The following is a 22472-nucleotide window of genomic DNA, read 5'->3' as shown; positions in this document are numbered from 1 at the left end:
CTAATTGGATCCTAACTAAATTGGCCCTAGTATGTGTATGTATGAATGTAAGTTAGGGACCTTAGATTGTACGCCCCTTGAGGGTTAGGGACTGATGTGAATGTACAATATATATGTAAAGAGCTGTGTAAACGGACAGTGCTATAGAAGTACCTGCAATAAATAAATAAAATAAGAAACACTTGGTGAAACCTATCAAAGCATATAACATGTAAAAAAATCATTGCCTTACATCCTTGCTTCTGGCATGACTGCCTAGGTGAGGGTGATGTCATTGAGCCATCCTATGGGTTCCTGGGAAAGCTAAGCACCCAAAACCATGCAAAAATGAGCTCCTGCACAGTGCTGAAGCAACTTGTTGCAAGACTTGGGTTTCTCAGATTTCCCAGAGTTCTGCAACCAGGCTCTGTGACATCACCGGTGCCTACAGAAATCCTCTGGTTACCAGAGTGTGAGATCGTTTCTAAAGTTTCCTTAAAATATGGTCTTGGCTGTCCTTGGTGAAAAAATAGTTATTTTTCTTCTTTAAAAATACACTAAGTTGTTGGTTTTTTTTTCTTTTTTAACTGTTTTTCTTTCTTCTGATTTGCAGTCATTTCAAGGGAGTCAAGGTCGAGCTTATCTATTCAATTCTGTGTGAGTATTCCTCCTAAAACAAGCTTTTTCTATTGGTGCGCAGAGAATATCAGATAGGACTCGCACCAGTGCTCACAGACTGTTTATAAATTTCTGCTGTAATAAATATCATTTTCTAAAGCTGTACAGTTGAATGGAGAAATTCCACGTTTTATTTTATCTGAATGCATTTGTAGTTTATGCTGTTGGAACAGTAAGCTTACAGCATTATGAGGCTATGACTAGAAAGAAAGAAGAAAATATTCCTTCATAAATGGCAGCAGCTTGCTCTAAGGCACCATTGTTTATTTTTAACCTGAAAACATATTGTTATCGCTTTTTATAGCGTGTGCATAAGAGAACGGAGACACCCAGAGGAATAGGCCAACTCTGCACACTTTGCATAAAACAAATGTGCCCTGTGGCTTTCAGAGGATAATATACAGTTCTTTTTTTGAGGGGAAAACGTAGACAATTTGCACACATCTTGATTTTTAGTTATAATAATGCTTTTATCTCTTTAGTTGCTTAAAGGGCATTTGGAGTATGATTGATATATATATTTATTTAAGTTTTTTTTGTTTTGATAAATAAAAAGTTAAAATATTTGTATTACTTCTTTAAATCCGGTAATATGAAAGATTAATATGTACCACCTGCATCACACAGGTGGAGCTCTAAGCAAGAACAAGGCCTCTTTGTCTCAGAACGCAGCTCTTATGCTTACAGACCTGAATCAGTCAGAGAAGGGACAGACAACTAAGCAGAGATGGCAGCCTCCCAGGCAACCCATAGATTTTGGTTTTCTTTCCTTTGACCACAGGTGAAAGTAAAGAAAAATCACTTGATTCGCCTTATCAAGACTGCCCGTGTTGATGGGTAATCGTTATCGCAGCGCTATTGTATTCTGCTGGTAGGGAGCCTTTCTTGCAGGCAGAACACAATGATCACTGCTAGCAGCTTTGGCCGCTTGCAGTGATTGCATGAAAAACAGGCTGGTTGTACTGAAGTCTATCGATGGATCAACTTCAGTATAACCAGCCTGCCCATAGATGGATCAAACTGTGGCTGGTCCTTGCTAAACCGGCCAAGATTTGGTCCAACAATGGCCGGCTTAAACTAGACCTTTTGGATAGACTGAGGAAGTGTAGAAACCTCTGTCAGGTTTTTATTGCTGTCTGTGTCCCTTCTGGAGAGATTATTCCACCCAAACAGGAAGAAGGCAAATCTTCACAGGGGTTGGCAGTCCCGGTGACAACTGGTGGCACCTCACTTTGCAGAAATTTCTTCCCACTTCCTAATGTGTCTCCTTGACAAGAAGTCAGGGGAAATCCCCTTTATGGGACATGGTCAGCCCAAAAAAAAAAAAAAACAGGGACTTTTGCCTTTCCCATCTCTATCCAAAAATGGCTTTACAAACACTTTTAAGTTTGCAAAAAGGCATATAGGCAGTACTTGGCTTTCTACTCAGCTCACTATGCTTTGCCAACAGAGAATGATAAAGTAATAAATGTTTATTTGGTAAATAATGATTTTATACCAAGAATTAAAAAAAATACAAAACACTTCCCGTTGTGTCTGCAGTACAGAAACTAAAGGGAAGTCTCTGTAAAAGGGCACAGATGGCACAACATTGGCAGGGCTTTTAAAAGTGTATTAATCGTCAAATTTTAAAATTATATATTTGTCTCCACATTCAATTTCAATTATTTTTAGCGTGCTCCAAGTATTCTAAATGATATTGAAGTTTAAAACCTACATTTTGACAAAGCCCATACATTTTAATTCCTTTAATGCAGTGACACATATTCACTATGCCTTGTGAATATGCACTGCTGTGTCACACATTTCATAGAGCCTGCTATCTGAACTACAGAAGTGCTGAGAGGAAGAGTTTCAGGAGCCAAAGTCAGTACAGGAAACATCACATCATCACTGCTTGCAGGCAGCAAGGTACCATGGGATATGTTGTCCTTAGAAATCGAAAGTTAAACCAAAGGAATGAGCAGAGAAGCCACAAAGCATGCAGGGAATCCAGGAAGGTGTTGAAAGAGATGGCCAGCAGATAGGCAGCACTCACAACATGAAAGAAGATTTATCAAGTAAGATTATACTGAATTGTTAAAAATCACTATACAGGCGTACCTCGGTTTACGAACGCCTCGGTTTACGAACGCCTCAGTTAATGTAGTATTCGGTTTACAAATGAAAATCCATTGAAAATAATGCCTCGGTTTACAAATTTTTAAAGAATTTTTTTCGCAATACGAAGTATATGTCGGTGCCAATTTTTTTAATGCAATTGCCGGCTTTTTTTTTCTCTTCACTATAGCTCACAGAATTAGCTGTCACTTTCCCTGGAGCTAAAGGATATAGAGATGAGCGAATCGAAGTATCCGAAGTGGAATTCGAGTCGAATTTCGGAAAAATTTCGATTCGTGCCGAATCCGAAAAACAGCCTAATTCGGACGCGCGAATCGAAATTTTTCCGAAAATGGCGGCTGACATGTGCGGCGACGGAGCGGGGATGTCGGGGAAGGCGCGCAGACAAGGCGCGCTGCCCCATAATGCATTCCTCAACGACATGTGATCGCATCAGCCAATCAGCAGCCAGCCAGCCAGCACTGTGTAATGGTCGAGGTATATATAGCGGCCATTTTGGAAATCTTCATTTGCCTGCAGTCATTGAACAGAGGCAGACCGCTCTGTACTAGGGACAGGGACAGAGTTAGGGCCACAGAAACGAGAATTGGGGACAGAGAGAAGTTACTTAGGGACAGAGAACCATTACTCAGGGACACAGACTTGTTAATGAGGGCCACAGAATCGTTATTTAGGGACAAAGAAACGCTAGTTAGGGCCACAGAATTCATACTCAGGGACAGACAGAATTGTTACTGAGTGCCAGAGAATTGTTACTCAGGGACAGACAGAATTGTTACTGAGTGCCAGAGAATTGTTACTCTCACAGACACAAAATTGTTACTTGCACAGACACAGAATTGTTACTTGCACAGACACACAATTGTTACTCAGGGCCACAGAATTCATACTCAGGGACAGACAGAATTGTTACTGAGTGCCAGAGAATTCTTACTCAGGGCCACAGAATTCATACTCAGGGACAGACAGAATTGTTACTCAGGGACAGACAGAATTGTTACTGAGTGCCAGAGAATTGTTACTCAGGGACAGACAGAATTGTTACTGAGTGCCAGAGAATTGTTACTCTCACAGACACAAAATTGTTACTTGCACAGACACAGAATTGTTACTTGCACAGACACACAATTGTTACTCAGGGCCACAGAATTCATACTCAGGGACAGACAGAATTGTTACTGAGTGCCAGAGAATTGTTACTCAGGGACAGACAGAATTGTTACTGAGTGCCAGAGAATTGTTACTCTCACAGACACAAAATTGTTACTTGCACAGACACAGAATTGTTACTCGCACAGAGACAGAATTGTTACTCAGGGCCACAGAATTCATACTCAGGGACAGACAGAATTGTTACTGAGTGCCAGAGAATTGTTACTCAGGGAAGACAGAATTGTTACTGAGTGCCATAGAATTGTTACTCAGGGACAGACAGAATTGTTACTGAGTGCCAGAGAATTGTTACTCTCACAGACACAAAATTGTTACTTGCACAGACACAGAATTGTTACTCGCACAGAGACAGAATTGTTACTCAGGGCCACAGAATTCATACTCAGGGACAGACAGAATTGTTACTGAGTGCCAGAGAATTGTTACTCAGGGACAGACAGAATTGTTACTGAGTGCCAGAGAATTGTTACTCTCACAGACACAAAATTGTTACTTGCACAGACACAGAATTGTTACTTGCACAGACACACAATTGTTACTGAGTGCCAGAGAATTGTTACTCAGGGACAGACAGAATTGTTACTGAGTGCCAGAGAATTGTTACTCAGGGACAGACAGAATTGTTACTGAGTGCCAGAGAATTGTTACTCAGGGACAGACAGAATTGTTACTGAGTGCCAGAGAATTGTTACTCTCACAGACACAAAATTGTTACTTGCACAGACACAGAATTGTTACTCGCACAGAGACAGAATTGTTACTCAGGGCCACAGAATTCATACTCAGGGACAGACAGAATTGTTACTGAGTGCCAGAGAATTGTTACTCAGGGACAGACAGAATTGTTACTGAGTGCCAGAGAATTGTTACTCTCACAGACACAAAATTGTTACTTGCACAGACACAGAATTGTTACTTGCACAGACACACAATTGTTACTGAGTGCCAGAGAATTGTTACTCAGGGACAGACAGAATTGTTACTGAGTGCCAGAGAATTGTTACTCAGGGACAGACAGAATTGTTACTGAGTGCCAGAGAATTGTTACTCTCACAGACACAAAATTGTTACTTGCACAGACACAGAATTGTTACTCGCACAGAGACAGAATTGTTACTCAGGGCCACAGAATTCATACTCAGGGACAGACAGAATTGTTACTGAGTGCCAGAGAATTGTTACTCAGGGAAGACAGAATTGTTACTGAGTGCCATAGAATTGTTACTCAGGGACAGACAGAATTGTTACTGAGTGCCAGAGAATTGTTACTCTCACAGACACAAAATTGTTACTTGCACAGACACAGAATTGTTACTCGCACAGAGACAGAATTGTTACTCAGGGCCACAGAATTCATACTCAGGGACAGACAGAATTGTTACTGAGTGCCAGAGAATTGTTACTCAGGGACAGACAGAATTGTTACTGAGTGCCAGAGAATTGTTACTCTCACAGACACAAAATTGTTACTTGCACAGACACAGAATTGTTACTTGCACAGACACACAATTGTTACTGAGTGCCAGAGAATTGTTACTCAGGGACAGACAGAATTGTTACTGAGTGCCAGAGAATTGTTACTCAGGGACAGACAGAATTGTTACTGAGTGCCAGAGAATTGTTACTCAGGGACAGACAGAATTGTTACTGAGTGCCAGAGAATTGTTACTCTCACAGACACAAAATTGTTACTTGCACAGACACAGAATTGTTACTCGCACAGAGACAGAATTGTTACTCAGGGCCACAGAATTCATACTCAGGGACAGACAGAATTGTTACTGAGTGCCAGAGAATTGTTACTCAGGGACAGACAGAATTGTTACTGAGTGCCAGAGAATTGTTACTCTCACAGACACAAAATTGTTACTTGCACAGACACAGAATTGTTACTTGCACAGACACACAATTGTTACTCAGGGCCACAGAATTCATACTCAGGGACAGACAGAATTGTTACTGAGTGCCAGAGAATTCTTACTCAGGGCCACAGAATTCATACTCAGGGACAGACAGAATTGTTACTCAGGGACAGACAGAATTGTTACTGAGTGCCAGAGAATTGGTTACTCAGGGACAGACAGAATTGTTACTGAGTGCCAGAGAATTGTTTACTCTCACAGACACAAAATTGTTACTTGCACAGACACAGAATTGTTACTTGCACAGACACACAATTGTTACTCAGGGCCACAGAATTCATACTCAGGGACAGACAGAATTGTTACTGAGTGCCAGAGAATTGTTACTCAGGGACACCTAATCGTTGAATTAAATAGTATGTCAGACAACATGCAGAGGAGTGGCAGAGGAGGCAATGTTTTAGGAGCGAGCAGACGTGGCAGCAGAGGAAGGGGTCGAGGCAGCAGTATTCGCAGCCAGAGGCCAGTGCTCCCGGTGTCATCCAGCGGTCGTGTCTCCACCGACAACCCTGCCGTCATTGATTGGTTGCTCGGTCGTCTTCCTCTTCCCAGGTCACCTCTGACACCTACAGCCAACGGTCGGTGGGTACGTCAGACACAACCGTTAGTTGGCATGGCCCGGGACCAGCCCACTGAAATCACGTGTCCTCTACCTGCCCCTGTCCTTTTGCTGTTCCCTCACCAAGCGAAGTATCGCATGCTGTGGGCTCAGCCCCACTGTACAGTGAGGAAGAGCTAACAGAGGGCGGTCAGGAACGGGGGGAGACATCGGCCTTTCAGCAGCCAAGCGAACAAGTACTGGCGAGGAGAGTGGCTCGGTAGCCGGTCTAGAGACAGGTCTGTCTCCTGACCCAGACGCAGCCGAGGGGGCTAGTAGTGAGGCGGAGACCCTACTTGATGATGAGGAGGTTGATCGCACTTGGCAGCCTCGTCGTCATCAGGCAATTTCTTCCGCATCATCAGGAGAAGAGGGTGGCAGCTTGGCAGCGAGCAAAACAGTCGGTGGGTTGCCCAGGAGACAGCAGCAGGGTCGCATCAGTGTCAGTGGAGCCAAACGTCCACGGAGTAGAGCACCAGCTCCACTGCAGCCTACCACCACGGCCAGTAGTGGTGCCGGTGCGCACGGAGGAAGTAGCAGTCAGCCAGTGAAGAGTAGCGGGGGCAAAGTTTCCTACTCGGTGGTGTGGCAATTTTTCCTCAAGCCGCCCGAGGAAGTAAACGTAGCCGTATGTCGACTATGTGGCCAGAAATGCAAGCGTGGCCAGGGGGCCCATGTTGGGACTACAGCGTTGCGTCAGCATATGCAGCGTCACCATTCGGTGGCCTGGGAAAACCGTGATAAACATACGGCGGTTCTGCCTGCCCCAGCCCCCGCTCCATCACCCGCTCCGTTACTTGCTCCGTCACCCGACGTCGTCAATCGCCCTCTATCAGCCAGTCAAGGCTCCAACACCTCTGCTGAGGGGAGTTGTCGCTCATTGGCATCTTCCGCTCGTTCAGATGCTCCTTCTCCTGCTACTCCTCTTCTCGGATTCCGTCAACAGTCTTTCTTGGAATCCGTATCCAAGAGACAACAGTTTGCGAGCACGCACCCGACGGTGCAAAAGCTGAACGTCCTCCTGTCCAAGTTGCTGGTGCTGCAGTCCCTCCCTTTCCAACTGGTGGACTCAGCACCTTTCCGAGAAATGATGGCTTGTGCCGCGCCGCGGTGGAGAGTGCCAAGCCGTCATTTCTTTGCCCAAAAGGCAGTGCCAGCCCTGCATTCACATGTAGAAGAGATGGTGGGCCAGTCTTTGAGCATGTCGGTCTCTGCCAAAGTGCACGGCAGCGCCGACGTGTGGAGCTGTAACTACGGTCAGGGACAGTACATGTCATTTACGGCCCACTGGGTGAACGTGGTGCCGGCACAGCCGCACCAGCAACTTGGACAGGTCACGACGCTTTTGGCCTCCACGTTTGCACGTCCTTGGTCCAGCAAGCATGTCCGCCTCTACCACCTCTTTTTCCGCCGTGTCCTCAGCCGCCACCCCCGTGCCAAGTCCCATTACCCGACCGGCATATCACATGTGCAGGGCGCAACGGTGTCACGCTGTGCTGCACCTGGTATGCCTTGGCGAACGTAGTCACACAGGGGAGGAACTGCTGAGTGTAATGAACAGAGAAATCGACAGATGGCTGTCTCCGCGCAAACTAAAAATCGGAACCATGTTGACTGACAACGGAAAGAACATGGTGTCTGCTCTGCGTCAAGGAAGGTTGTGCCATGCGCCATGCATGGCTCACGTGTTCAATCTGTTGTCAAGCGGTTCCTAAAATCCACCATCCCACTGCAAGACATCCTTAAAATGTCACGTAAACTGTGCATGCATTTCAGCCATTCCTACACCGCAAAGAACACCCTCATTGAGCTGCAGCGGCAGAACGGAATTCCACAGCATCGCCTGATCTGCGACGTTGCAACAAGGTGGAATTCAAACCCTACACATGTTAGACCGCCTTTACGAGCAGCGAAAGGCCATCACCGATTCCTGATGTTACAAGCGGATAAAGGTACTCCCCTGTGTAACTTAGATGTCAGCCATTGGCAGCTCATGCGTGACACCTGCCGCTTGCTCAGGCCCTTTGAGGAGGCCACGCTATTCGTGAGTCGGCAGGACTATGGGATGAACGACGTCATTCCTCTGTTGCACGTCCTGGAAACAAATGCTGTTAACAATGGCTGGTCAGGGTGCGGTAGACGTGGCGCACAGATCTCAACGCCACATGACCCCTGTGGGGGCAGGACAGGAAGAAGAGGAGGAGGTAGAGGAGGACATTTGTGCTCAGGAATTATTGAGTGAAATGGGTGGTTTTTCCACTCAGCGGACAGGAGTGGAGGAGCAGGAGCATCTGGTAGAGGAGGAGGAGGAGGAGACAGAGGACCCAGACGCACCGTGGCAGTATGCTGTGGAGATGAGGCAGGGAGTCCCTCGCATTCCTTGGCACAAATGGCCCATAGCATGCTCGGTTGCTTGCGTAGCGACAGCCGAATAATAACCATCAGACAGAGGGATGACTTTTGGCTGTCCACCTTGTTGGACCCTCGCTACCGGTCCCAAAATGGTGGCCTTTTCACACCTGCTGAGAGGGAGGCCAAAATTACGTACTATAAAAACCACCTATGTAGTCAGTTGGTCTCTGCCTTTGTGCGCCAACGTCCATCCTCAGACACTGTGGGCCCTGTGCGCTCGCGTTCCGCTGGCATGGCAGCAGGGAGGGGTGGGGTGGTAGGAGCAGTGGCAGCTCCACCAGCAGCGGCTGCCTCAGTCTGCAGTCGATGATGAGTAGCTTTCTTCACCAGCGCAGTGAGGAAACTACTAACCAGCCGCAGCAGCAGCAGCAGCATCAGGTGGACCTGGAGCAGGAGCTCAAACAACAGGCTTGGGCCTACTTGGACAGCACCCTGCCAACCGAGGTAGACAATCCCCTTGACTACTGGGCAACGAAACTTGACCTTTGGCCCCAACTAGCTGAATTTGCCCTTGAAAGGCTGTCATGCCCGGCCAGTAGCGTGCATCGGAGCGCGTGTTTAGTGCGGCAGGAGGTATTGTAACTCCGCGGAGGACACGACTGTCCACCCAAAGTGTGGAGAGACTCACGTTTGTGAAAATGAATCAGGCGTGGATTAGTCTGGATTTCAAACCACCAGTTCCTGACACAACTGACTAAATCCGCCATGAATCATGCCTCAAACATGTGCCACTTTCAGGTCTCCTCACACTGCTGGTGTGTTGAATTTTTTGACATAGGGTGCTGGCAGATTACGGGCCTCCTATAGCTGCTGCCAGGCCCCTAATCTGCCATAGGCCCCTATATACCGCCTCCTCCTGCTGCTGCCAGGTCCAGAGTCTCTCATGGGTCCCTGTACGGCCTCCCATTGCTGCTGTCTCCATCGCCACACTCTGCTGCCATGTGCCACTTTCAGGTCTCTTCACACTGCTGGTGTGTTTATTTTTTGACATAGGGTGCAGGCAGATTACGGGCCTCACATAGCTGCTGCCAGGCCCCTAATCTGCCATGGCCCCTATATACCGCCTCCTCATGCTGCTGCCAAGTCTAGAGTCTCTCATGGGTCCCTGTACGGCCCTCCCATTGCTGCTGTCTCCATCGCCACACTCTGCTGCCATGTGCCACTTTCAGGTCTCTTCACACTGCTGGTGTGTTAAATTTTTTGACATAGGGTGCTGCAAGATAACGGGCCTCACATAGCTGCTGCCAGGCCCCTAATCTGCCATGGGCCCCTATATACCGCCTCCTCATGCTGCTGCCAAGTCCAGAGTCTGTCATGGTCCCTGTACGGCCTCCCATTGCTGCTGTCTCCATCGCCACACTCTGCTGCCATGTGCCACTTTCAGGTCTCTTCACACTGCTGGTGTGTTAAATTTTTTGACATAGGGTGCAGGCAGATTACGGGCCTCACATAGCTGCTGCCAGGCCCCTAATCTGCCATGGGCCCCTATATACCACCTCCTCCTGCTGCTGCCAGGTCCAGAGTCTCTCATGGGTCCCTGTACGGCCTCCCATTGCTGCTGTCTCCATCGCCACACTCTGCTGCCATGTGCCACTTTCAGGTCTCTTCACACTGCTGGTGTGTAAAAATTTTTTGACATAGGGTGCTGCAAGATAACGGGCCTCACATAGCTGCTGCCAGGCCCCTAATCTGCCATGGGCCCCTATAACCGCCTCCTCATGCTGCTGCCAAGTCCAGAGTCTGTCATGGTCCCTGTACGGCCTCCCATTGCTGCTGTCTCCATCGCCACACTCTGCTGCCATGTGCCACTTTCAGGTCTCTTCACACTGCTGGTGTGTTAAATTTTTTGACATAGGGTGCTGCAAGATAACGGGCCTCACATAGCTGCTGCCAGGCCCCTAATCTGCCATGGGCCCCTATATACCGCCTCCTCATGCTGCTGCCAAGTCCAGAGTTCTGTCATGGTCCCTGTACGGCCTCCCATTGCTGCTGTCTCCATCGCCACACTCTGCTGCCATGTGCCACTTTCAGGTCTCTTCACACTGCTGGTGTGTTAAATTTTTTGACATAGGGTGCAGGCAGATTACGGGCCTCACATAGCTGCTGCCAGGCCCCTAATCTGCCATGGGCCCCCTATATACCACCTCCTCCTGCTGCTGCCAGGTCCAGAGTCTCTCATGGGTCCCTGTACGGCCTCCCATTGCTGCTGTCTCCATCGCCACACTCTGCTGCCATGTGCCACTTTCAGGTCTCTTCACACTGCTGGTGTGTAAAATTTTTGACCTAGGGTGCTGCAAGATAACGGGCCTCACATAGCTGCTGCCAGGCCCCTAATCTGCCATGGGCCCCTATATACCGCCCTCCTCATGCTGCTGCCAAGTCCAGAGTCTGTCATGGTCCCTGTACGCCTCCCATTGCTGCTGTCTCCATCGCCACACTCTGCTGCCATGTGCCACTTTCAGGTCTCTTCACACTGCTGGTGTGTTAAATTTTTTGACATAGGGTGCTGCAAGATAACGGGCCTCACATAGCTGCTGCCAGGCCCCTAATCTGCCATGGGCCCCTATATACCGCCTCCTCATGCTGCTGCCAAGTCCAGAGTCTGTCATGGTCCCTGTACGGCCTCCCATTGCTGCTGTCTCCATCGCCACACTCTGCTGCCATGTGCCACTTTCAGGTCTCTTCACACTGCTGGTGTGTTAAATTTTTTGACATAGGGTGCAGGCAGATTACGGGCCTCACATAGCTGCTGCCAGGCCCCTAATCTGCCATGGGCCCCTATATACCACCTCCTCCTGCTGCTGCCAGGTCCAGAGTCTCTCATGGGTCCCTGTACGGCCTCCCATTGCTGCTGTCTCCATCGCACACTCTGCTGCCATGTGCCACTTTCAGGTCTCTTCACACTGCTGGTGTGTAAAATTTTTGACATAGGGTGCTGCAAGATAACGGGCCTCACATAGCTGCTGCCAGGCCCCTAATCTGCCATGGGGCCCCTATATACCGCTCCTCATGCTGCTGCCAAGTCCAGAGTCTGTCATGGTCCCTGTACGGCCTCCCATTGCTGCTGTCTCCATCGCCACACTCTGCTGCCATGTGCCACTTTCAGGTCTCTTCACACTGCTGGTGTGTTAAATTTTTTGACATAGGGTGCAGGCAGATTACGGGCCTCACATAGCTGCTGCCAGGCCCCTAATCTGCCATGGGCCCCTATATACCGCCTCCTCCTGCTGCTGCCAGGTCCAGAGTCTCTCATGGGTCCCTGTACGGCCTCCCATTGCTGCTGTCTCCATCGCCACACTCTGCTGCCATGTGCCACTTTCAGGTCTCTTCACACTGCTGGTGTGTTAAATTTTTTGACATAGGGTGCTGCAAGATAACGGGCCTCACATAGCTGCTGCCAGGCCCCTAATCTGCCATGGGCCCCTATATACCGCCTCCTCATGCTGCTGCCAGGTCCAGAGTCTCTCATGGGTCCCTGTACGGCCTCCCATTGCTGCTGTCTCCATCGCCACACTCTGCTGCCATGTGCCACTTTCAGGTCTCTTCACACTGCTGGTGTGTAAAATTTTTTGACATAGGGTGCTGCAAGATAACGGGCCTCACATAGCTGCTGCCAGGCCCCTAATCTGCCATGGGCCCCTATATACCGCCTCCTCATGCTGCTGCCAAGTCCAGAGTCTGTCATGGTCCCTGTACGGCCTCCCATTGCTGCTGTCTTCCATCGCCACACTCTGCTGCCATGTGCCACTTTCAGGTCTCTTCACACTGCTGGTGTGTTAAATTTTTTGACATAGGGTGCAGGCAGATTACGGGCCTCACATAGCTGCTGCCAGGCCCCTAATCTGCCATGGGCCCCTATACCGCCTCCTCCTGCTGCTGCCAGGTCCAGAGTCTCTCATGGGTCCCTGTACGGCCTCCCATTGCTGCTGTCTCCATCGCCACACTCTGCTGCCATGTGCCACTTTCAGGTCTCTTCACACTGCTGGTGTGTTAAATTTTTTGACATAGGGTGCTGCAAGATAACGGGCCTCACATAGCTGCTGCCAGGCCCTAATCTGCCATGGGCCCCTATATACCGCCTCCCTCATGCTGCTGCCAAGTCCAGAGTCTGTCATGGTCCCTGTACGGCCTCCCATTGCTGCTGTCTCCATCGCCACACTCTGCTGCCATGTGCCACTTTCAGGTCTCTTCACACTGCTGGTGTGTTAAATTTTTTGACATAGGGTGCAGGCAGATTACGGGCCTCACATAGCTGCTGCCAGGCCCCTAATCTGCCATGGGCCCCTATATACCACCTCCTCCTGCTGCTGCCAGGTCCAGAGTCTCTCATGCCATGTGCCACTTTCAGGTCTCTTCACACTGCTGGTGTGTTTAATTTTTTGACATAGGGTGCAGGCAGATTACGGGCCTCACATAGCTGCTGCCAGGCCCCTAATCTGCCATGGGCCCCTATATACCGCCTCCTCATGCTGCTGCCAAGTCTAGAGTCTCTCATGGGTCCCTGTACGGCCTCCCATTGCTGCTGTCTCCATCGCCACACTCTGCTGCCATGTGCCACTTTCAGGTCTCTTCACACTGCTGGTGTGTTAAATTTTTTGACATAGGGTGCTGCAAGATAACGGGCCTCACATAGCTGCTGCCAGGCCCCAATCTGCCATGGGCCCCTATATACCGCCTCCTCATGCTGCTGCCAAGTCCAGAGTCTGTCATGGTCCCTGTACGGCCTCCCATTGCTGCTGTCTCCATCGCCACACTCTGCTGCCATGTGCCACTTTCAGGTCTCTTCACACTGCTGGTGTGTTAAATTTTTTGACATAGGGTGCAGGCAGATTACGGGCCTCACATAGCTGCTGCCAGGCCCCTAATCTGCCATGGGCCCCTATACCACCTCCTCCTGCTGCTGCCAGGTCCAGAGTCTCTCATGGGTCCCTGTACGGCCTCCCATTGCTGCTGTCTCCATCGCCACACTCTGCTGCCATGTGCCACTTTCAGGTCTCTTCACACTGCTGGTGTGTAAAATTTTTTGACATAGGGTGCTGCAAAGATAACGGGCCTCACATAGCTGCTGCCAGGCCCCTAATCTGCCATGGGCCCCTATATACCGCCTCCTCATGCTGCTGCCAAGTCCAGAGTCTGTCATGGTCCCTGTACGGCCTCCCATTGCTGCTGTCTCCATCGCCACACTCTGCTGCCATGTGCCACTTTCAGGTCTCTTCACACTGCTGGTGTGTTAAATTTTTTGACATAGGGTGCAGGCAGATTACACGGGCCTCACATAGCTGCTGCCAGGCCCCTAATCTGCCATGGGCCCCTATATACCGCCTCCTCATGCTGCTGCCAAGTCTAGAGTCTCTCATGGGTCCCTGTACGGCCTCCCATTGCTGCTGTCTCCATCGCCACACTCTGCTGCCATGTGCCACTTTCAGGTCTCTTCACACTGCTGGTGTGTTAAATTTTTGACATAGGGTGCTGCAAGATAACGGGCCTCACATAGCTGCTGCCAGGCCCCTAATCTGCCATGGGCCCCTATATACCGCCTCCTCATGCTGCTGCCAAGTCCAGAGTCTGTCATGGTCCCTGTACGGCCTCCCATTGCTGCTGTCTCCATCGCCACACTCTGCTGCCATGTGCCACTTTCAGGTCTCTTCACACTGCTGGTGTGTAAAATTTTTTGACATAGGGTGCTGCAAGATAACGGGCCTCACATAGCTGCTGCCAGGCCCCTAATCTGCCATGGGCCCCTATATACCGCCTCCTCATGCTGCTGCCAAGTCCAGAGTCTGTCATGGTCCCTGTACGGCCTCCCATTGCTGCTGTCTCCATCGCCACACTCTGCTGCCATGTGCCACTTTCAGGTCTCTTCACACTGCTGGTGTGTTAAATTTTTTGACATAGGGTGCAGGCAGATTACGGGCCTCACATAGCTGCTGCCAGGCCCCTAATCTGCCATGGGCCCCTATATACCGCCTCCTCATGCTGCTGCCAAGTCTAGAGTCTCTCATGGGTCCCTGTACGGCCTCCCATTGCTGCTGTCTCCATCGCCACACTCTGCTGCCATGTGCCACTTTCAGGTCTCTTCACACTGCTGGTGTGTTAAATTTTTTGACATAGGGTGCTGCAAGATAACGGGCCTCACATAGCTGCTGCCAGGCCCCTAATCTGCCATGGGCCCCTATATACCGCCTCCTCATGCTGCTGCCAAGTCCAGAGTCTGTCATGGTCCCTGTACGGCCTCCCATTGCTGCTGTCTCCATCGCCACACTCTGCTGCCATGTGCCACTTTCAGGTCTCTTCACACTGCTGGTGTGTTAAATTTTTTGACATAGGGTGCTGCAAGATAACGGGCCTCACATAGCTGCTGCCAGGCCCCTAATCTGCCATGGGCCCCTATATACCGCCTCCTCATGCTGCTGCCAAGTCCAGAGTCTGTCATGGTCCCTGTACGGCCTCCCATTGCTGCTGTCTCCATCGCCACACTCTGCTGCCATGTGCCACTTTCAGGTCTCTTCACACTGCTGGTGTGTTAAATTTTTTGACATAGGGTGCAGGCAGATTACGGGCCTCACATAGCTGCTGCCAGGCCCCTAATCTGCCATGGGCCCCTATATACCACCTCCTCCTGCTGCTGCCAGGTCCAGAGTCTCTCATGGGTCCCTGTACGGCCTCCCATTGCTGCTGTCTCCATCGCCACACTCTGCTGCCATGTGCCACTTTCAGGTCTCTTCACACTGCTGGTGTGTAAAATTTTTTGACATAGGGTGCTGCAAGATAACGGGCCTCACATAGCTGCTGCCAGGCCCCTAATCTGCCATGGGCCCCTATATACCGCCTCCTCATGCTGCTGCCAAGTCCAGAGTCTGTCATGGTCCCTGTACGGCCTCCCATTGCTGCTGTCTCCATCGCCACACTCTGCTGCCATGTGCCACTTTCAGGTCTCTTCACACTGCTGGTGTGTTAAATTTTTTGACATAGGGTGCAGGCAGATTACGGGCCTCACATAGCTGCTGCCAGGCCCCTAATCTGCCATGGGCCCCTATATACCGCCTCCTCATGCTGCTGCCAAGTCTAGAGTCTCTCATGGGTCCCTGTACGGCCTCCCATTGCTGCTGTCTCCATCGCCACACTCTGCTGCCATGTGCCACTTTCAGGTCTCTTCACACTGCTGGTGTGTTAAATTTTTTGACATAGGGTGCAGGCAGATTACGGGCCTCACATAGCTGCTGCCAGGCCCCTAATCTGCCATGGGCCCCTATATAACGCCTCCTCATGCTGCTGCCAAGTTCAGAGTCTGTCATGGGTCCCTGTACGGCCTCCCATTGCTGCTGTCTCCATCGCCACACTCTGCCATGTGCCACTTTCAGGTCTCCTCACACTGCTGGTGTGTTGAATTTTTTGACATAGGGTGCTGGCAGATTACGGGCCTCCTATAGCTGCTGCCAGGCCCCTAATCTGCCATAAGCCCCTATATACCGCCTCCTCATGCTGCTGCCAAGTCCAGAGTCTGTCATGGGTCCCTGTACGGCCTCCCATTGCTGCTGTCTCCATCGCCACACTCTGCCATGTGCCACTTTCAGGTCTCCTCACACACTGCTGGTGTGTTGAATTTTTTGACATAGGGTGCTGGCAGATTACGGGCCTCCTATAGCTGCTGCCAGGCCCCTAATCTGCCGTAGGCCCCTATATACCGCCTCCTCATGCTGCTGCCAGGTCCAGAGTCTCTCATGGGTCCCTGTACGGCCTCCCATTGCTGCTGTCTCCATCGCCACACTCTGCCATGTGCCACTTTCAGGTCTCCTCACACTGCTGGTGTGTTCCATTTTTTGTCATAGGGTGCTGGCAGATTATGGGCCTCCCATAACTGCTGCCAGGCCCCTAATCTGCCATGGGCCCCTATACCGACTCCTCATGCTGTGACGTTGCAACAAGGTGGAATTCAACCCTACATATGTTAGACCGCCTTTACGAACAGCAAAAGGCCATCACAGATTTCCTGATGTTAAAAGCAGATAAAGGTACTCCCTGTGTAACTTAGATGTCAGCCATTGGCAGCTCATGCGTGACACCTGCGCTTGCTCAGGCCCTTTGAGGAGGCCACGCTATTCGTGAGTCGGCAGGACTATGGGATGAACGACGTCATTCCTCTGTTGCACGTCCTGGAACAAATGCTGTTAACAATGGCTGGTCAGGGTGCGGTAGACGTGGCGCACAGATCTCAACGCCACATGGCCCCTGTGGGGGCAGGACTGGAAGAAGAGGAGGAGGTAGAGGAGGACATTGGTGCTCAGGAATTATTGAGTGAAATGGGTGGTTTTTCCACTCAGCGGACAGGAGTGGAGGAGCAGGAGCATCTGGTAGAGGAGGAGGAAGAGGAGACAGAGGACCTAGACGCACCGTGGCAGTATGCTGTGGAGATGGAGGCAGGGAGTCCCTCGCATTCCTTGGCACAAATGGCCCATAGCATGCTCGGTTGCTTGCGTAGCGACAGCCGAATAATAACCATCAGACAGAGGGATGACTTTTGGCTGTCCACCTTGTTGGACCCTCGCTACCGTTCAAAAATGGTGGCCTTTTTCACACCTGCTGAGAGGGAGGCCAAAATAACGTACTATAAAAAACACCTATGTAGTCAGCTGGTCTCTGCCTGTCTGCGCCAACGTCCATCCTCAGACACTGTGGGCCCTGTGCGCTCGTGTTCCGCTGCCATGGCAGCAGGGGAGGGGTGGGGTGGTAGGAGCAGTGGCAGCTCCACCAGCAGCGGCTGCCTCAGTCTGCAGTCGATGATGAGTAGCTTTCTTCACCAGCGCAGTGAGGAAACTACTAACCAGCCGCAGCAGCAGCAGCAGCATCAGGTGGACCTGGAGCAGGACCTCAAACAACAGGCTTAGGCCTACTTGGACAGCACCCTGCCAACCGAGGTAGACAATCCCCTTGACTACTGGGCAACGAAACTTGACCTTTGGCCCCAACTAGCTGAATTTGCCCTTGAAAGGCTGTCATGCCCGGCCAGTAGCGTGGCATCGGAGCGCGTGTTTAGTGCGGCAGGAGGTATTGCAACTCCGCGGAGGACACGACTGTCCACCCAAAGTGTGGAGAGACTCACGTTTGTGAAAATGAATCAGGCGTGGATTAGTCTGGATTTCAAACCACCAGTTCCTGACACAACTGACTAAATCCGCCATGAATCATGCCCCAAACATGTGCCACTTTCAGGTCTCCTCACACTGCTGGTGTGTTCCATTTTTTGTCATAGGGTGCTGGCAGATTACGGGCCTCCCATAGCTGCTGCCAGGCCCCTAATCTGCCATGGGCCCCTATACCGCCTCCTCATGCTGCTGCCAAGTCCAGAGTCTCTCATGGGTCCCTGTACGGCCTCCCATTGCTGCTGCCTCCATCGCCACACTCTGCCATGTGCCACTTTCAGGTCTCCTCACACTGCTGGTGTGTTCCATTTTTTGTCATAGGGTGCTGGCAGATTACGGGCCTCCCATAGCTGCTGCCAGGCCCCTAATCTGCCATGGGCCCCTATACCGCCTCCTCATGCTGCTGCCAGGTCCAGAGTCTCTCATGGGTCCCTGTACGGCCTCCCATTGCTGCTGTCTCCATCGCCACACTCTGCCATGTGCCACTTTCAGGTCTCCTCACACTGCTGGTGGGTTCCATTTTTTGTCATAGGGTGCTGGCAGATTACGGGCCTCCCATAGCTGCTGCCAGGCCCGTAATCTGCCATGGGCCCCCGTACCGACTCCTCATGCTGCTGCCAGGCCCGTAATCTGTCATGGGCCACTGTTGTCGCTTGTTGGCATATTCCGCTCGTTCAGATGCTCCTTCTCCTGCTACTCCTCTTCACGGATTCCGTCAGCAGTCTTTCTTGGAATCCGTTTCCAAGAGACAACAGTTTGCGAGCACGCACCCGACGGTGCAGAAGCTGAACGTCCTCCTGTCCAAGTTGCTGCTGCCAGGCTCGTAATCTGTCATGCGCCCCTGTACCGCCTCCTCATGCTGCTGCCAGGTCCAGAGTGTGTCATGGGCCCCCGTACCGACTCCTCATGCTGCTGCCAGGCCCGTAATCTGTCATGGGCCCCTGTACCGCCTCCCCATGCTGCTGCCAGGTCCAGAGTGTGTCATGGGTCCCTGTACGGCCTCCCATTGCTGCTGCCAGGCCCGTAATCTGCCATGGGCCCCTGTACCGACTCCTCATGCTGCTGCCAGGCCCGTAATCTGTCATGGGCCCCTGTACCGCCTCCTCATGCTGCTGCCAGGTCCAGAGTGTGTCATGGGTCCCTGTACGGCCTCCCATTGCTGCTGTCTCTATCGCCACACTCTGCCATGTGCCACTTTCAGGTCTCCTCACACTGCTGGTGGTTTCCATTTTTGTCATAGGGTGCTGTATGGCCTCCCATTGCTGCTGCCTCCACCGCCACACTGTGGCTCCACACTCTGGTTTTGGCCCCGTGACTGCCCAAATGAGTGAAGTGTGCGGTGATTCTAAGATCGACGGCACTCATCTGCATGTCATACTGACTGACAGTATTATTTCTCTTCCCCAGCAGACTCCAAGGGCATTTAAATTAAAGGTACAGTGTTCTGCACTAATATTAAGTCTCTCTGAAGCCTAGAAACACCCTTTTTTAAGTTAAATTCACAGCGAATTTATTCGACTCGAATCGAATATTGTCCACGAATTCGCCGAATCAGTCGAATCGAATTTTTCATTTCTTCGCTCATCTCTAAAAGGATACTTTGTTTCTTTTATCCCAGGAAACAAACTAAAAGGAAACATTGTTTCTTTTAACTCCAGGAAATAAACTAAAAGGGAACTTTGTTTCTTTTAACTGGGGGGAAAGTGACAGCTGATTCTCTGAGCTATAGTGAAGAAAAAAAAAGCCGGCAATTACATTTAAAAACTGGCACTGACCTATAGTGACAGCAACTTTTTTTTTACTTTTTTCTGACCTCCAGAACGGATTAATTGGTTTTCAATGCATTTCTATGGGAAACTGCGTTTTCAGTTTACGAATTTTTCGCAATATGAAACGTCCCGAGAAAGCATTAAATTCGTAAACCGAAGTACACCTGTAATTTGTATTGTTATTACAATGCTGATGTTATAAAATGAAGGTGTATGTTGTGACCCCACATTATCCAAAATGGTGGGGAAAAAAAGGTTTTGTCTTCAGATTCCGTTTAAAGAAGAGCAGTTTTAAATTCTTCCACATGTGCATGACTTATAAGATCAACTGTTGTGCAAGGGTTGATGCTAGCTGTTTATCTATTTACCACCCGACCCAGAGTTATGGAACACATGATGGGTTTTGGCCCAGGAAACCAAGTTTTGAGCAGACAGCAACCTTTGTTTCATTTAATAAGAAAAAAATGTTTAGTTTGAATAATATACACCATATATGATGTAATGCTGTAGACATTTAAGATAATAAGTTGTAGTAAGGGTGGCTGAGTTGGATCTCCTTGAAGGCCCCTTTCATGAGCAGACAGATCAGACCACCCATTGTTCTCTATGGTGAGGTGGATGGAAACGGACGTGTCCATTTACACCCGCCTCCATCCGATCTGGTCCGCCAAAATCAGATGGATGGGGATACGTTCACCATCTGTCTAGCGCAGTGATGGCGAACCTTTTTGAGCCCGAGTGCCCAAAACTGCAACACAAAACCAACTTTTTTATTTCAAAGTGCCAACACTGCAATTAACCACTTGCCTACCGGGCACTTCTACCCCCTTCCTGCCCAGACCAATTTTTAGCTTTCAGTGCTGTTGCACTTGACAATGACAATTGTGCGGTCATGCAACACTCATTTTTTCACACAAATAGAGCTTTTTTGGTGGTATTTATTCACCACTGGGTGTTTTATTTTTTGCACTATAAATGAAAAAAGAGCAAAAAATTAAAAACATAAAAGGTTTTGTTTGCTTCTATTATAACATTTTGCAAACAGGTAATATTTCTTCTTTGATGTGCGTTGGTGAGGCTGCACTGATAGGCAGCACTGATGGGCATTGATGAGGCGGTACAGATAGGTAGCACTGATGAGGCGGCACTGGTGGGTATTGATGAAGAGGCACTGATGATGCACTGATATGCAGCAATGATGGGTACTGATAAGCGGCACTGGCTATAGCATGGTTGGCAAGCAGTTAATCTCACCTCTGGCAGTGTCAGTGTGGCTTCCAACCCAGCAGCTCATGCCCATCCACGCTGAACCCTGGCCCCAGAGCAGTGTGGGAGCCTCTTCCTCTCTTCCACGCCCATCCCCGGCTACATCACCCCTGGTGCCAGATCCGCATAGGAGCCGTTTCATCTCGTCCACACCCACCCTGGCCCCAGAGACATGTGGGAGATGTAGTTTGATGGGGGTCCAGTGTGGACGAGATCTGGATGGCCAGTCAGTGTGCGTGGTCCTTGTGCGCTCATCTTCCTCTTCTTCCTGGCGTGCCCACTGAGATGGCTCTGCGTGCCAGCTCTGGCACGCGTGCCATAGGTTCGCCATCACTGGTCTAGCGGATCGAATGACAGTAAGATGTAAACAGACAGGCGGTTCGCATACATCTGACTGCCCTATAGAGAACAGCAGGCTGTGTCAGTCTGTGTCCACTCTGCACAAGCAGAGCGGACACAGACCTTTCATCTGCATTCTCAGTGGACAGATCCCCCACTGAGTAGACAGATATTCTTGATGGCGTCTGCCCTGTGTGAAAGGGGCCTTAGCTAAAATAATATTAATTCTTCATTTCGTACCTTCAGAAGCTCACTAGCCTTCTTCACTTGGGTCTACTACCGTTATGTGTTGTTGGCTCAGACCGAGCAGAATATAGGGCTAAACGTTGGCAGTACAGAACCTGAATAGGTCAGTGACTACAATCTTCTGTAAGCTGGGGGTGTCTAGCATCTGATTGCATAAAGGTTCCACCAATCTTGTGCTACATTCATCTAAATTGCTGACAGGTAAATTACTGTGCATGTGAATCATTAAATACTGGATATCTAAAAGAGACATCTCTGTGCACTGTTCATATCCTTTTCAGAGATTTTCCATGGTGAAAACATAGTGTGCAGTATACCTCAACTATAAAGTTTTTATATATTTTCATTTTCTCTTCTAAAACAGCGTTAACGTCGGTTGTGGGCCTGCAGAAGAGCGTGTGTTACTTACAGGACTCCATGCGGTAGCAGACATCTACTGTGAAAATTGCAAAACCACATTGGGCTGGAAATATGTAAGTAGGCCTGTGTTTAGTTACATTTATTCATTTGGTTGCCTTTGAATGTGTTGTACATCTGTTAAAGCTGTTTTGTAAACCTGTGGTGACTATGCTAAATTAACATTTAATGTGAAAACATAAAGTGGTGGCTAATACCTTTTTTTAGTTTTCCAACCAAAAAAAAACAAAAGACTTCTAAAATGACTGTATTTTCCTTAATAAACAGAACAGTTTGTAAGCATGTAGACTAGTTGGCTGCAATTTAAACTTTTAGTGACTCTAAAGGCTTATTCTTTTTTTTCTTAAGTAACAAACATGTGTATGCTTATTTGCTGTGTGCAGTGGCTTTGCACAGAGCAGCCCAGATCCTC

The 22472-nt window shown here is 49.8% G+C and overlaps 1 protein-coding gene across 3 annotated transcripts in view; it reads left to right on the top strand.

Moving 5' to 3' along the window:
* YPEL2 (yippee like 2) overlaps positions 1 to 22472 on the top strand; it is a 199712-nt gene that overhangs the window by 94935 nt on the left and 82305 nt on the right. For all 3 annotated transcript variants that reach the window (XM_089676670.1, XM_089676669.1, XM_089676668.1), the window contains 2 exons: positions 593 to 636; positions 22008 to 22116. In XM_089676670.1, coding sequence (XP_089532796.1) covers positions 593 to 636; positions 22008 to 22116 — 153 coding nt within the window. The remainder of the gene's footprint in view (positions 1 to 592; positions 637 to 22007; positions 22117 to 22472) is intronic.

Source organism: Staurois parvus, unplaced genomic scaffold, assembly GCF_062004578.1.
Source record: "Staurois parvus isolate SC_StPar_1 unplaced genomic scaffold, SC_StPar_1.0 ptg000172l, whole genome shotgun sequence".
Classification (NCBI taxonomy): Eukaryota; Metazoa; Chordata; class Amphibia; order Anura; family Ranidae; genus Staurois; species Staurois parvus.
This window is presented reverse-complemented; position numbering and strand designations above follow the sequence as displayed.